This window comes from Dipodomys ordii, unplaced genomic scaffold (assembly GCF_000151885.1).
Source record: "Dipodomys ordii isolate 6190 unplaced genomic scaffold, Dord_2.0 Scaffold118, whole genome shotgun sequence".
NCBI lineage: Eukaryota > Metazoa > Chordata > Mammalia > Rodentia > Heteromyidae > Dipodomys > Dipodomys ordii.
Window position 1 is genome coordinate 1,743,269 of NW_012267334.1, and position 11,883 is coordinate 1,755,151.

At 52.3% G+C, this 11,883-nt stretch overlaps 2 protein-coding genes across 2 annotated transcripts in view; one reads left to right on the forward strand and one right to left on the reverse strand.

Moving 5' to 3' along the window:
• Sdccag3 (serologically defined colon cancer antigen 3) overlaps window positions 1-968 on the reverse strand; it is a 10,128-nt gene extending 9,160 nt beyond the window's left edge. The window contains exons 1-2 of the mRNA XM_013029368.1: window positions 947-968; window positions 157-222 (exon numbers count right to left, since the gene is read on the reverse strand). Coding sequence (XP_012884822.1) covers window positions 157-222; window positions 947-968 — 88 coding nt within the window. The remainder of the gene's footprint in view (window positions 1-156; window positions 223-946) is intronic.
• Pmpca (peptidase (mitochondrial processing) alpha) lies at window positions 967-11,437 on the forward strand. Its single transcript, XM_013029369.1, has 12 exons — window positions 967-1,207; window positions 1,586-1,665; window positions 2,781-2,863; window positions 4,008-4,102; window positions 4,810-4,910; window positions 5,627-5,890; window positions 6,883-6,975; window positions 7,058-7,176; window positions 7,557-7,647; window positions 7,762-7,824; window positions 9,506-9,650; window positions 11,145-11,437. Exons 1-12 carry the CDS (start codon window positions 967-969, stop codon window positions 11,312-11,314), a joined length of 1,545 nt encoding a protein of 514 aa, XP_012884823.1. The 3' UTR covers window positions 11,315-11,437.
• Window positions 11,438-11,883: the final 446 nt, after the last annotated feature.

Below are 11,883 nucleotides of genomic sequence, written 5' to 3' on the forward strand. Positions count from 1 at the left end.
CGCCTCGGGGCCTGGGGCTGCTGGGGCGTCGGCCCCCTGCGCCACACGGGCTGGGGCGAGGCGAGGGGAAGTAGTTGCTATGCTCAGGGGGTGACTGGACTGAGCATTGACGGTGTACATTTACTAAAGTGAGGTGCGTCTAGTGGTAGAAGGTACTGGAAAAGTCGAGGCAGCGGGATGAGAGAAGGCCCGAGTCGGGCAGGGTGAGATCGAAGCCAGGAGCTGGCGGAGGAAGTAGACGCGCGGAAAGCACGGAGCGGGAGCGGGAGTTGGGTGCTCAGCAAATGTGTCGTGGGTCGGGCTGACCAGTCATTATGACTTGGACAGCTGGAAGGGCGGGAAGAGGCTGGATGTGGTGCAGGGCCTTCCAGACCCCGTGGGACTATGGCTTCTGATTAGACCATAGCGAAGGTTGAAGGGCACAGCTGGCGTAGCTTTGTATGTACACATTAGTTGCTGCTAAAAAGCCTTTTTTTTTTCTTCCGGTGGCTCATGCTTGTAATTCCAGGCTGAGGTTTGTAGTTCAAAGCTAGCCTTCTAGCAGAAAAGTCCATGGGCTTTTATTTCCCTTTAACTACCAAAGGTTTAAAGTGGAACTGTGGCTCAAGTGGTAGAGTGCCAGCCTTGATAGAAAAGGCTCAGGGACAGTGCCCAGGCCCCGAGATTGTCCTAGTTATTGGCTGAGCGCCCCAAACCTGTAAAAGTATATGCTTCAGAAAGGGAGAAGTTGCTAGTACTGGGGTTTAAACTCAGGGCCTGGGCACTGTCCCTTAGCTTTTTCAATCAAGGCTGCCACTCTACCACTTAAGCCACATCTCCACTTCCATATTTTTGATTGGTGCTAAGAGTCTCACTAACCTTTGTGTCCTGATTGACCTTGGACTATGATCCTCAGGTCTCAGCCTTCTGAATAACTAGGGTTGCAGGCCTGAGCACCGGTGCCTACCTTGAGAATTCCGTGCACCCATGTGGTCATCACAGGTATGGGCGTTTCTGTTTCACAGGTTTGGACTCCCTGCACACAGGCAGTTCAGCAGTGGAGGCGCCTACCCCAGCATTCCCCTCTCTTCCCCCTTACCTGGTGTGCCCAAGACTGTTTTTGCTACAGTTGATGGACAGGAAAAGTTTGAAACTAAAGTTACCACACTGGATAACGGACTTCGGGTAGCATCTCAAAATAAGTTTGGGCAATTTTGTACAGTAGGAAGTAAGTACTCCTGGTGCATGGGGTGGTCTTTCATGCTTGACTATGTGGTGCCCTCAGTTCACTGTCAGTTGTAACTGGCGTACCAGTTATGAATTGTGGCCTGAGTGGAGGCTTGTTAAACAACCAGAAAACAACTCAAATAAGAAGCAGTGGTAATTACGGGTGATTGCATTTAGCAAAATGGCTGGCCCCTTCACCCTCCCTTCCTGTAATTCTGAAGATGTTCACCATGTGCAGGATTCCCTGGAAAGCAAGGCATGCTCAGGATAATGAATGTGCTCCCCTGTAATTATGTTGGCCATAACAGTCATGGTTTTGAGAGGTTTTTCTAGGTTAAATCTGTTTTGATTATTTAACCTGTCAATTTTTCCTTATCAGTTCTTATTAACTCGGGATCAAGATATGAAGCAAAATATCTTAGTGGAATCGCTCATTTTCTGGAAAAGCTAGCATTTTCGGTCAGTGTCTAATTTGTAACTTCTGTGACTATGCTCTTGGGTAGAAATATACACACACACACACATACACACATATATATTTTTATTTTTTAATTTTTTTTTTTTTTGCCGGTTGTGGGGCTTGAACTCTGGGCTTGGGTGCTGTCCCTGCGCTCTTCAGCTCAAGGCAAGCACTCTACTACTTATTTATTTTTATTTTTGTCACTCCTGGAATTTGAACTCAGTGTGGGTACTGTTTTGTAGATTGTGTGCTCAAGGCTAGCTCTCTATCACAAGTCACAGCTCCACTTCTGGCTTTCTTTGGTAGATAAGAGTCTCATGAGCCCGGCGCTGGTGGCTCACGCCTGTAATCCTAGCTATTCAGGAGGCTGAGATCCAAGGATCCCTGTTCAGAGTCAGCCTGGGCAAGAAAGTCCAATAAATGGAAGTGGTGCTATGGCTCAAGTGGTAGAGCGCTCACCTTGAGCTGAAGAGTGAGGGACGATGTCCAGGCCCAGAGTTCAAGCCCCATGACCAACCAAAAAAAAAAAAGAGTCTCATGGACTTTCCTGCTTGAGCTCTTTTTGAATCATGATCCTCAGATGTCAGCCTCCTGAGTAGGATTGTAGGCTTGAGCCATCAGTGCCCAGCAAGACTTTGTTACTATGGTTATTTTTTGTTTTTCTGAGATTTTACCATTTTTCTTGGTAAATATTCAGTTTGTTGCAAACTAGAATGGTTATCTTAATAAATGATTCAGTTAAGTTAATGCTGATAAAAATTCTAAAAGGTAATTTGTTTTTGTGTGTTTTGAAAGCAAAAGTAATATTTGTTTTTTGTCAGGCGTGGGGCTTGAACTCTGGGCCTGGGCGCTGTCCCTGTGCTCTTCAGCTCAGGCGAGCGCTCTACCACTTGAGCTACAGCACCACTTCCGGTTTTCTAGTGGTTTATTGGAGATAGGAGTCTCACAGACTTTTCCTGCCTGGGCTGGCTTTGAACCGCAATCCTCAGATCTCAGCCTCCTGAGTAGCTAGGATTACAGGCATGAGCCACCGGCGCCTGGCTAAAAGTAATATTTTTTCTTAGATATATTTCAGTTATTCTAAACTGCTTATTTAAGCTTTCTTATTTTATAGTCTACTGCTCGATATGACAGTAAAGACGAAATTCTGCTTGCCCTGGAGAAGCATGGTGGTATCTGTGACTGTCAGACTTCAAGGTATGTCAACTTCACGCATACACAATTATGTGCGCATGTGGAGCTCTCCTCTTTGTCTTGGTCAGAGTCCCCTTGAGCCCCTTCTGTTGGGAGGCTGAAGAGATTGATGATGGCCTGAATAGAGTGTTGAGTGGAGAACTGGGGACAGAGAAACACAGCCCCCAACTGGGTGCAGATTCCACCAATTCAGCCAGTCTGTCAGCTGGCAGCCAGGGACACAACATGATCTGAGAAGGGTGGACTCGAGAGCCCTGGCTGGGCGGGGGAATGACAAGCTTAGACTGGAGGGGGAAAGAGGCACAGAAAATGTGGCATTGGGACTGTTCCTGGGAGTCTGGTAGACAAGATGGGGTAGTCTAGATCCAGGTGCAGCCAGTGGCCAGTGCCCAGGTCTGGCTGCAAGCAGCAGTATGGCGTGGTGCAGCCAAGGCATTTATTTGCCCAGTGTGTGTCGGCACCTAGACTCAAAACTCCAGCCCTGTGGAAGAACCTGAGCAGTGGGGAAGCTCTTCAAGGGGCCCTGGTAAACCCTCCTTGGTCCTGCAGGCCCATGGCTCAGCGTGGCTTCTGCTTTGTCCTCACATGGCTGCGCAGCAGTGCAGCACTCCTCACAGAGCTGTGATCTGGTGTCCTGCACGGGCCCACTCCCTTCCGGGACTTGGATTCGCTCGATCTGACATCCTACCGTTCTGGCTTGTTCCCTCCCCATCCTCCTCCGGCCTTGTGCTGTCTGGAGTGTTAACTAGACTACAAGCTCCCTGAGAGCAAGACCAGAGCTATGGGAGCTGTGTGTGTTTCCACGTGGACCAAAGCTGTGGAAGGCCACGAGTGTTTGTATGGGCCATGCACCTTTCCCTGTGGACCAGTCCTCCTGCCAGGGCCTAGGAAGCACAGGAGAAAGGGCCTCTCCTGAAAGAGTGTGTTGGTGAAAACTGCAGAAGAGTTGGCTGCGTTTGACTCCATGGTGTATTCCGTACAGGAGCCTCATCTGCAGGCAGCCGTGGCTTCTCCCACCAGGGAGTTCGTACGAGGGAGAAGGGAAGAAGACTGCAGGTCCTAGACCCAAACAGTAGAAAGTCCAAGCTAGAGCCCCAAGTCGGATGCGAGTTTGGCTCCTGGCAGTGCTGACTTCTCTTTCTTACAGAGACACCACCATGTATGCGGTATCTGCTGACAGCAAAGGCTTGGACACTGTGGTCGGCTTGCTTGCTGACGTGGTTCTGCACCCACGCCTGACAGGTATGACCCCCAAGGCCGCCCTAGGCCAGCGGGCAGCAGGGTCAGTGAAGGGCTGGAGTTAGACCAAGGCCGGCCTGGACCAATGGGCAGGGAGAACACTTGTCCCTGGAGCTGTCCATTCACGGGCCTGGGACAGTGCGATTTCATTGAACATGGTGCTGATGTTCAGAAAAGTCTGGCGTTTAGAGTGTTCGGTGCTTGAATACCTTCCTCTGCCCTTTGAGAGTTTCACTAGGATTTAGTCTTAGAGACAGTCACAGACTGCATCCATACTGCCAGAAGTTTCCACTGCATGGCTCCTCCTTCCTTGCGAATGACAGGACTTTGAGTTCCCACTTGGAATGAGCTGTGGGGAAGAAGTGCTGGGCACCCCAGCTGCCTGGCCTCATACCCCAGGCTTAGTTCTGCCTTAAGGTCCTGGGGTACTTGAGCTAGCCAGCTGAAAGAGGACGTGCTGACTGGCTTCCTAAGCACTATCCTGTCTGCCCTGGCACCTGTGAGGCAGCCGGCGTGGGGCAGGGTTAGAGGGAGGTAAGGCTCCAGGCCCCAGTCCCTGCTCACCCAGGCTCCTCCTCACACAGATGCCCCGCCCCGCAACAGTGGAAGTGACCCCCGCTCCCACCCGACCCAGCCCAGCTCAGCACCTGGATTAGTGCCACCTTCTGTGTTGTGGCTGGTGCACCCTAAACCCGTCTCTGTTCTTCCAGATGAAGAAATTGAGATGACACGGATGGCTGTCCAGTTTGAGCTGGAGGACTTGAACATGCGACCTGACCCCGAGCCACTTCTCACCGAGATGATCCACGAAGTAAGAGTCCCCACGGCAGTGCCTGCCTCGTGGGCCCGAGGTCCCTGCGCTTACCTCGTAGTTGTATTTGCAGAAGCTGCTGTGTGTGTGGACTTTTGGGTTTCCGTTTCTTAAGTGAGTAACAAGATCTTGGCGCTTCTCAGCTACAGGACCCTTTTAGTTTATATCTTTTGTGAACTTTTTTTCTTGAGAGGTAGATTGCACTACATTTACTTTCTCGGTAGAGAGACTTGAACTCAAGATTTCCCAGCATGCTTGGCAGGCATTGTACTACTTGAGCTATGCCTCTAGCCCATTTTGCTCTAGTTATTTTTGAGATTAGATTTCATAGGGGTTGGAGGCCTGGCTCAGTCGATAGTGCACTAGCCAGTGAGTGAAAGTATTAGGTACTGAGTTCAAATCGTGGTCTCAGACCGCCCCCCCCCAAAAAAAAAATAGTACCTCACTTTTTTCCCAGGCTGGCCTGGACTGTGGTCCCCTATTCGTGCTTCCTGCCCACTCTCCAATCTATTGGTTGAGATCGATCTTGTGAACTTTTTGCTCAGACTACCCTTAAACTGAAACTCTCTGCCTCCATTTTTATGCATTTTCTTAACAAGCAGACGGTGTCTGACATGAGCATTGTTTTCTCCAGAGATTGAGCTGAAGGCAGTGCCAGCTGTTGGGGAGACCTGTGTGTTCCATTCCTCACGCGTGTGTCCCTCTCCATTCTCCAGGCTGCATATCGGGGGAACACTGTGGGCCTGCACCGTTTCTGTCCCACGGAAAACATAGCAAAGATTGGTCAAGAAGTGCTTCATTCCTATCTGAGGAACTACTATACCCCTGACCGCATGGTGCTGGCTGGAGTAGGTGTCGATCACGAGCATCTGGTAGAATGTGCCAGAAAGTACCTCCTGGAGGCCCAGCCCGCTTGGGGGACAGCCGAGGCTGTGGACGTTGACAGATCTGTGGCACAGTATACTGGGGGGATTATCAAGGTAACCTGCGGTCCTGGCTATGTACATAGCTGGTGTGTACTCTGGCGTGCGTGTGCATCTGTGTGCGTTCTCCCTCAGCGGGCAGCTCAGCCCTGCACAGGCATGGTGTGACACGCACTGTATGATAGAATGAGTGGAGAGAGGCCAAGCGTGCTGTGTATTCATTGTCATGTTTCTCGTAAACTTTCCTGTTACTTTTACTTCTTTTTTTCCTTTGGGTGGTCCTGGGGCTTGAAATTAGGGCCTCCAGGGGCCGGGAAGGTGGCTTAGTGGTAGAGTGCTTGCCTCACACGTATGAGGCCCTGAGTTCGATTCCTCAGCACCTCATAAGTAGAAAAAGCAGGAAGTAGCGCTGTGGCTCAAGTGGTAGACCGTTAGCCTTGAGCTGAGGAGCTGAGGGACAGCGCCCAGACCCAGAGTTCAGGCCCCATAACAGAAAAAAAAAGAAAAATTTGGGTCTTTGCCTCTCTGTGCTCAAGGCTAACACTACCACTTGAGCACCACTTCTAGTTTTCTGGTGGTTCATTGGAGGTATGAGTCTTACGGACTTCCCTGCCTAGGCTGGCTTTGAACCGCAATCCTCAGATCTCAGCCTTCTGAGTAGCTAGGAAGACAGGTGTGAACCACCAGCACCCTGCTCATTTTTGCTTTTAAAAACAAAGAGGCTGGGCGCTGGCTCATGATTGTCATCCTAGCTATGCAGGAGGCTGAGATCTGAGGATCACAGTTCAAAGCCAGCCCAGGCAGGAAAGTTAGTGAGACTTATCTTCAATAAACCACCAGAAAACCAGAAGTGGCGCTGTGGCTCAAGTAGTAGAAGTACTCGCCTTGAGCTGAAAAGCTGAAAGACAGCGCCCAGGCCCAGAGTTCAAGCCCCACAACTGATTTAAAAAAAAAAAAAAAAGGAACTGAGTTTGGTCCGAGTGCGTGCTTGGGCACGACTTGTCCACCCTTGCACACAATTTCAGCCTAACACTTGTGTGGCCTCACAGGTCGAGCGGGATATGTCCAATGTCAGCCTGGGCCCAACTCCCATCCCCGAGCTCACGCACATCATGGTCGGCCTTGAGAGCTGCTCCTTCCTGGTGAGTGCAGGGTGGGTCGGCGCGCCCAGGTCGGTGGTGAGGCCACTCGCGGGTGACCCCACCCCACTGTCCTTTCCTGCAGGAGGACGACTTCATCCCCTTTGCCGTGTTGAACATGCTCATGGGAGGAGGGGGCTCCTTCTCGGCCGGTGGGCCTGGCAAGGGCATGTTCTCCCGCCTCTACCTCAACGTGCTCAACAGGTGGGTGCTGCCTCTGGCGGGCACTGCCTGGCTTCAAAGACCATGTGAGAGCTGGGCTCTCGTGGCTCACACCTATAATCCTAGCTGCTCAGGAAGCTGAGATCCAAGGATCACAGTTCAGAGCCAGCCTAGGCAGGAACGTCCTTAAGACTCTTATCTCCGATTAATCACAGAAAAAGCTGCAGGTGGCAAGGTGGCACAAGTAGTAGAGCAGTAGCCTTGAGCGAAAAGGGCAGTGCCCAAGCGCAGAGTTCCAGCCCCAGGACTAGGGGGAGTGGGGAGAGGGGGACGGGGATGTGCATGTGAGCCATGTTTTCTGCAGTGGCTCATGACCTGATGTGTCCTTGACCTCCCCCTCGGCCTCTCCGTGTCCCTCACAGGCACCACTGGATGTACAATGCGACTTCCTATCACCATAGCTACGAGGACACGGGCCTCCTGTGCATCCATGCCAGCGCTGACCCAAGGCAGGTGAGGGCCGTGCTGCATCACCTCCGCCCACCCGCCCCCACTCATCACGACCCACCTGGCCAGGCTGACAGGCCCAGATCACACCCTCATTTTCACTCTTGCTCTTCTCCATAGGTTCGAGAAATGGTAGAAATCATCACAAAGGAGTTTATTTTGATGGGTGGAGCTGTTGATGCGGTGAGTGAGGCCTCTGGACCACTTGCAGCCTGTCCCAGCCGGGTATGGCAGCCTGGGGTTGGGTGGCAGGCACTTCTCTGGTCTCCCAATCCCAGCCACAGGACACTGCGTTCTCTCTGCTGCCCACAGCAGTCGTGAGTGAAGGCAGCCCTGGGCCTTTTCCTGGCTAGAACATATTTTTAATACTCACGTGAGTTTTAAGTTTTTAAAAATTTACTTACTAATTTTATTATCTTTAAGTAGCTATACAAAGGAGTATTCAACAAAGCAGTATGAATGCCATCCACCTTGGTTTTGGTTTTTCTTTTTTTTTCTAGTCCTAGGGTTTGAACTTAGGGCCTGGGTGCTGTCCCTGAATTCTTTTGCTCTACTACTTTGAGCCACAGCACCACTTCAAGTTTTCTGGTGGTTAGCAGGAGATGAGTCACAGACTTTCCTGCCTGGGCTGGTTTGAACTGTGAATCTCAGATCTCTGCCTTCTGAGTAGCTAGGATGACAGGCGTGAGCCACCCATTGCCCAGCTAGTTGCACTTATTTTGATGTTTGGAAGGTCTGTCACTTCCTGGGCCAGAACTGGTTAAAGTAAAATTTTTTAAAAAGCCCATTTGCATACACCTGGGGAACTGCCAGTGCCCAGATGCACGTGCCGTGCATGCGCTGTGGGCCTCCAGCTGCTGGTGCTTGGTAGCACACACTGCTTGCAGGTTTTCTTTGCTGCATGTGTTTTCTAAATTTTCTCTAGTGATCACAAAGTGTAATAAGAAAGGAATTATTTACTCAGGAAGTAAAACCTGTTGGAACTTCAGTACTTTGCCAGGCGTGGTGGCAAGGGAGCTCTCTTACTCTAGTATCTTGCTAGAAAATGCTTTCTGCTAATGTCAGTTTGGGATAAACTAATAGTATGTAAATATCTGTCTGAAATGCAAAAAGAAAAATGACCTGTGCAGAGTGAAGACTTCCCTTCCCTAGAGAGGGTAGCGCGTCTCCACGGCCCTCTGCTTCCCATTGTGTGCTTTGCAAAGTGGCAGCCCACAGACCCGGTAGCTGATTGTTGCTCCTGCTGCTCTGGACCTTCATGACCCCATTCCTCGAGCCACAGTGTTTTGTCCACACCCGGCCAGAGGCTCAGTGTGTGCAGAGCTCCATTTGGTGGATTCCCCAGAGGCCTGGGGCACTTTGGTGAGCTGTCGCCTGGCCAGGGTATGCAAGGACCCAGATCTGCTCTTCACTATTTCCTCCTGGCTTCCTTATGTGGTCCGCTCTGGGGCCTGGCCTAGAACTGAGCATTTCACCTTCTGCAGCAAGCAGCCAGGCAGCAGGGAGTTGGGGCACAGCACCCTCACGCCAGGTGTGCCTGGAACCTTTGGGCCCGTGGATGGCCTTTTTGCTGGGATATGTTTCTTTCTTTCTTTCTTTTTTTTTTTTGTCAGTCGTGGGGCCTGAACTCTGGGCCTGGACACTGTCCGTGAGCTCAAGGCTAGAACCCTACCACTTGAGCCACAATGCCACTCCCAGCTTTTTCTCCTTATGTGGCACTGAGGAATTGAACCCAAAGCTTCTTTCACGCAAGGCAAGCACTCTTAACACTAAGCCACCTTCCTAGCCCCCTGGGATATGTTTCTGTGAGTCCCTCTGCCAACTAGAGCTAGCTGTTGGTGACCATGGAGGTGTGTGTCCTCAGGTGGAGCTGGAGCGGGCCAAGACACAGCTGATGTCCATGCTCATGATGAACCTGGAGGCCAGGCCTGTGATCTTTGAGGACGTGGGGAGGCAGGTGCTGGCCACCCATTCCAGAAAGCTGCCCCATGAGCTGTGCACGCTCATCCGTGAGTACGCGCTCCGTGAGGCAGCCACGCGTGGTGGGATTGGACTGTGGGCATGGACAGGAGTCCCTTAGGGTCCGCTATACATAAGCCTGGTGTTCACTAGGCAGCCTGGGTGCGGGGGCTGGGTTGTGGGCACTCACAGCCTGCCTGGCCTGCGCTGGCTTCTTGGAGCGTGTGATCTGGCCTCCCTACAGCCCGCCCTCCTGGGCCTACGGTCCTGCTGGGACTCGGGAGCGCCCTGTCCTTCCCTTAGGAGCCTGCTCCGGTCCTTGATTGCAACTGTCCAGTTTCCTGAGGCTTCGTCTTCGCTAAAGAACAAACCTAAGCTGGGCACCAGTGGCTCATGCCTATAATCCTAGCTACTCAGGAGGCTGAGATCTGAGGATCATGGCTCCAAGCCAGCCCAGGCAGAAAACTCCATGAGACTCTGATCTCCAATAAACCACTAGAAAACCGGAAGTGGTGCTGTGGCTCAAGAGGTAGAGCGCTCGCCTTGAACTGAAGAGGGCAGGGACAGCGCCCAGGCCCAGAGTTCAAGCCCCATGACCTACAAGAACAAAAAACAAACCTAGCTGTCCACCAGCCTTTGGAAAACCCGGTGGCTTTCTGGGCCCCTTTTTCTTCTTTCTCCCTGTCTCCCTGTCTCCCTCTCTTCCTTATCTTCCTCTTTTCCCCCTTCCCCAACTCCTCCTCTCCTCTTCTCTCCTCTGCTCCCTCTTTCTCTCCCTTCCCCCTCCTCCACTCCCTCCTTCTCTCCCTCCCCCTTCCTCCGCTCCCTTCTTCCCCTCCCTTTTGTGCTAATAGAGGGTCTTGAACTCAGGTCAGTGCCTGGGGGCTGTCCCTCAGCTCTTCAGGTCAAGGCAAGCGCTCTACCACTTGAACCACAGCACCACTTCCAGCTTTTTCTGCTTATGTGGTGCTGAGGAATCGAACCCAGGGCCTCATGCATGCAAGGCAAGCACTACCACTGAGCCACCTTCCCAGCCCCTCTTAGCTTTTTTGCTCAAAGTGTGCTCTACCAGTTGAGCCACCACTCACTCCACTTACAGATTTTTAATGGTTAATTAGAGACCAGGGTTTTGTAGACTTCGCTGCCTGTGCTGGCTGTGAACTGTGATCCTCAGATCACACCCTTCTCCGTAGCTGGGATCGCAGCATGAACCACTGTGCTTTAATTTTTAGACAGGATGTGACTATAGTTCAGGTTGAGCTGCAACACTGAATCCTCTCTCTAAACATTAGGATTAGAGGCATACAGCCCCAAGCATGGCTGTCTGATGCATTTGAAAATAACATAAAGCCGTTGATAGCTTCGCTGTGGGCTGGGAGCTGCTTCTGTCCTTTCAACCTGGCCCACCTCACCCCTCAGCTGCAGGGGGCGTGGAGCCCTCTGCAGTGCCCAGGCTGGCCAGAGTAGCGCACGTCAGCCCCTCCACCCCTGGTGCACACACATGTGCTGGCATTGGCCCAATGCTGTCTCGCTGTCCTTGCCAGGCAATGTGACGCCGGAGGACATCAAGAGGGTAACTGCCAAGATGCTGCGTGGAAAGCCCGCGGTGGCTGCGCTGGGAGACCTGGCTGACCTGCCCACCTATGAGCACATCCAGTCTGCGCTGTCCAGCAGAGATGGGCGTCTGCCCAGGACGTACCGGCTCTTCCGGTAGAGCCCCTCCTTATCCCTGGGGGCCTGAGGCTGCAGGCGAGCCTGCTTCCACACATGTGCCTGTGTGACTCAGTGTAAGGCGGTCTCGTCTGGCTGTATAAACGGCATGCACAGGGGCTGTTGACCTGAATGAGCTGATGTGGTCTTCATGGAGCTTTTCCTGAGGAGCAGGCACTGCCCTCACCCCAGGGAGAGGCAAGCAGAGCGTAAGGTGCTGGGGTGGGAACCACCTTTTGCTGCCTCAGAGCTGGGCCCCTAGAGCTGGACGTGTGCTCCCCCTTGCCTGACACCCAGCCTGCGGCTGCTGGACGAGCTGGAGGCTGGGCCGGCCTGACACTGCACACAGGCTTGAGTGCCAGTGGCCTGTTTGTGCTGCCACAAGAGCATAGGCCCTGCCAGGAAAAGAGTGGCTTCTGCCACAGTATTCCTTCGCCCTCAGCTGAGAGACAGCCTGGGAAAAGGTCCTTAGTGGCCACTAAATAGCAGCCCGCACCCTGAGAATTGCCTGTGTGGTCCAGCATTTCAGCCTCGTCTGCCTCCATTATGAAATGCATTTGGGTTCAGGAAGTC

Coding starts and splice junctions, on each gene's coding strand:
- Pmpca (XM_013029369.1), top strand. CDS start 967: ATGTGGTCATCACAGGTATGGGCGTTTCTGTTTCACAGGTTTGGACTC. Junction 1,666..2,780: donor TGGAAAAGCTAGCATTTTCG/GTCAGTGTCTAA, acceptor CTTATTTTATAG/TCTACTGCTCGATATGACAG. Junction 5,891..6,882: donor ATACTGGGGGGATTATCAAG/GTAACCTGCGGT, acceptor GTGGCCTCACAG/GTCGAGCGGGATATGTCCAA.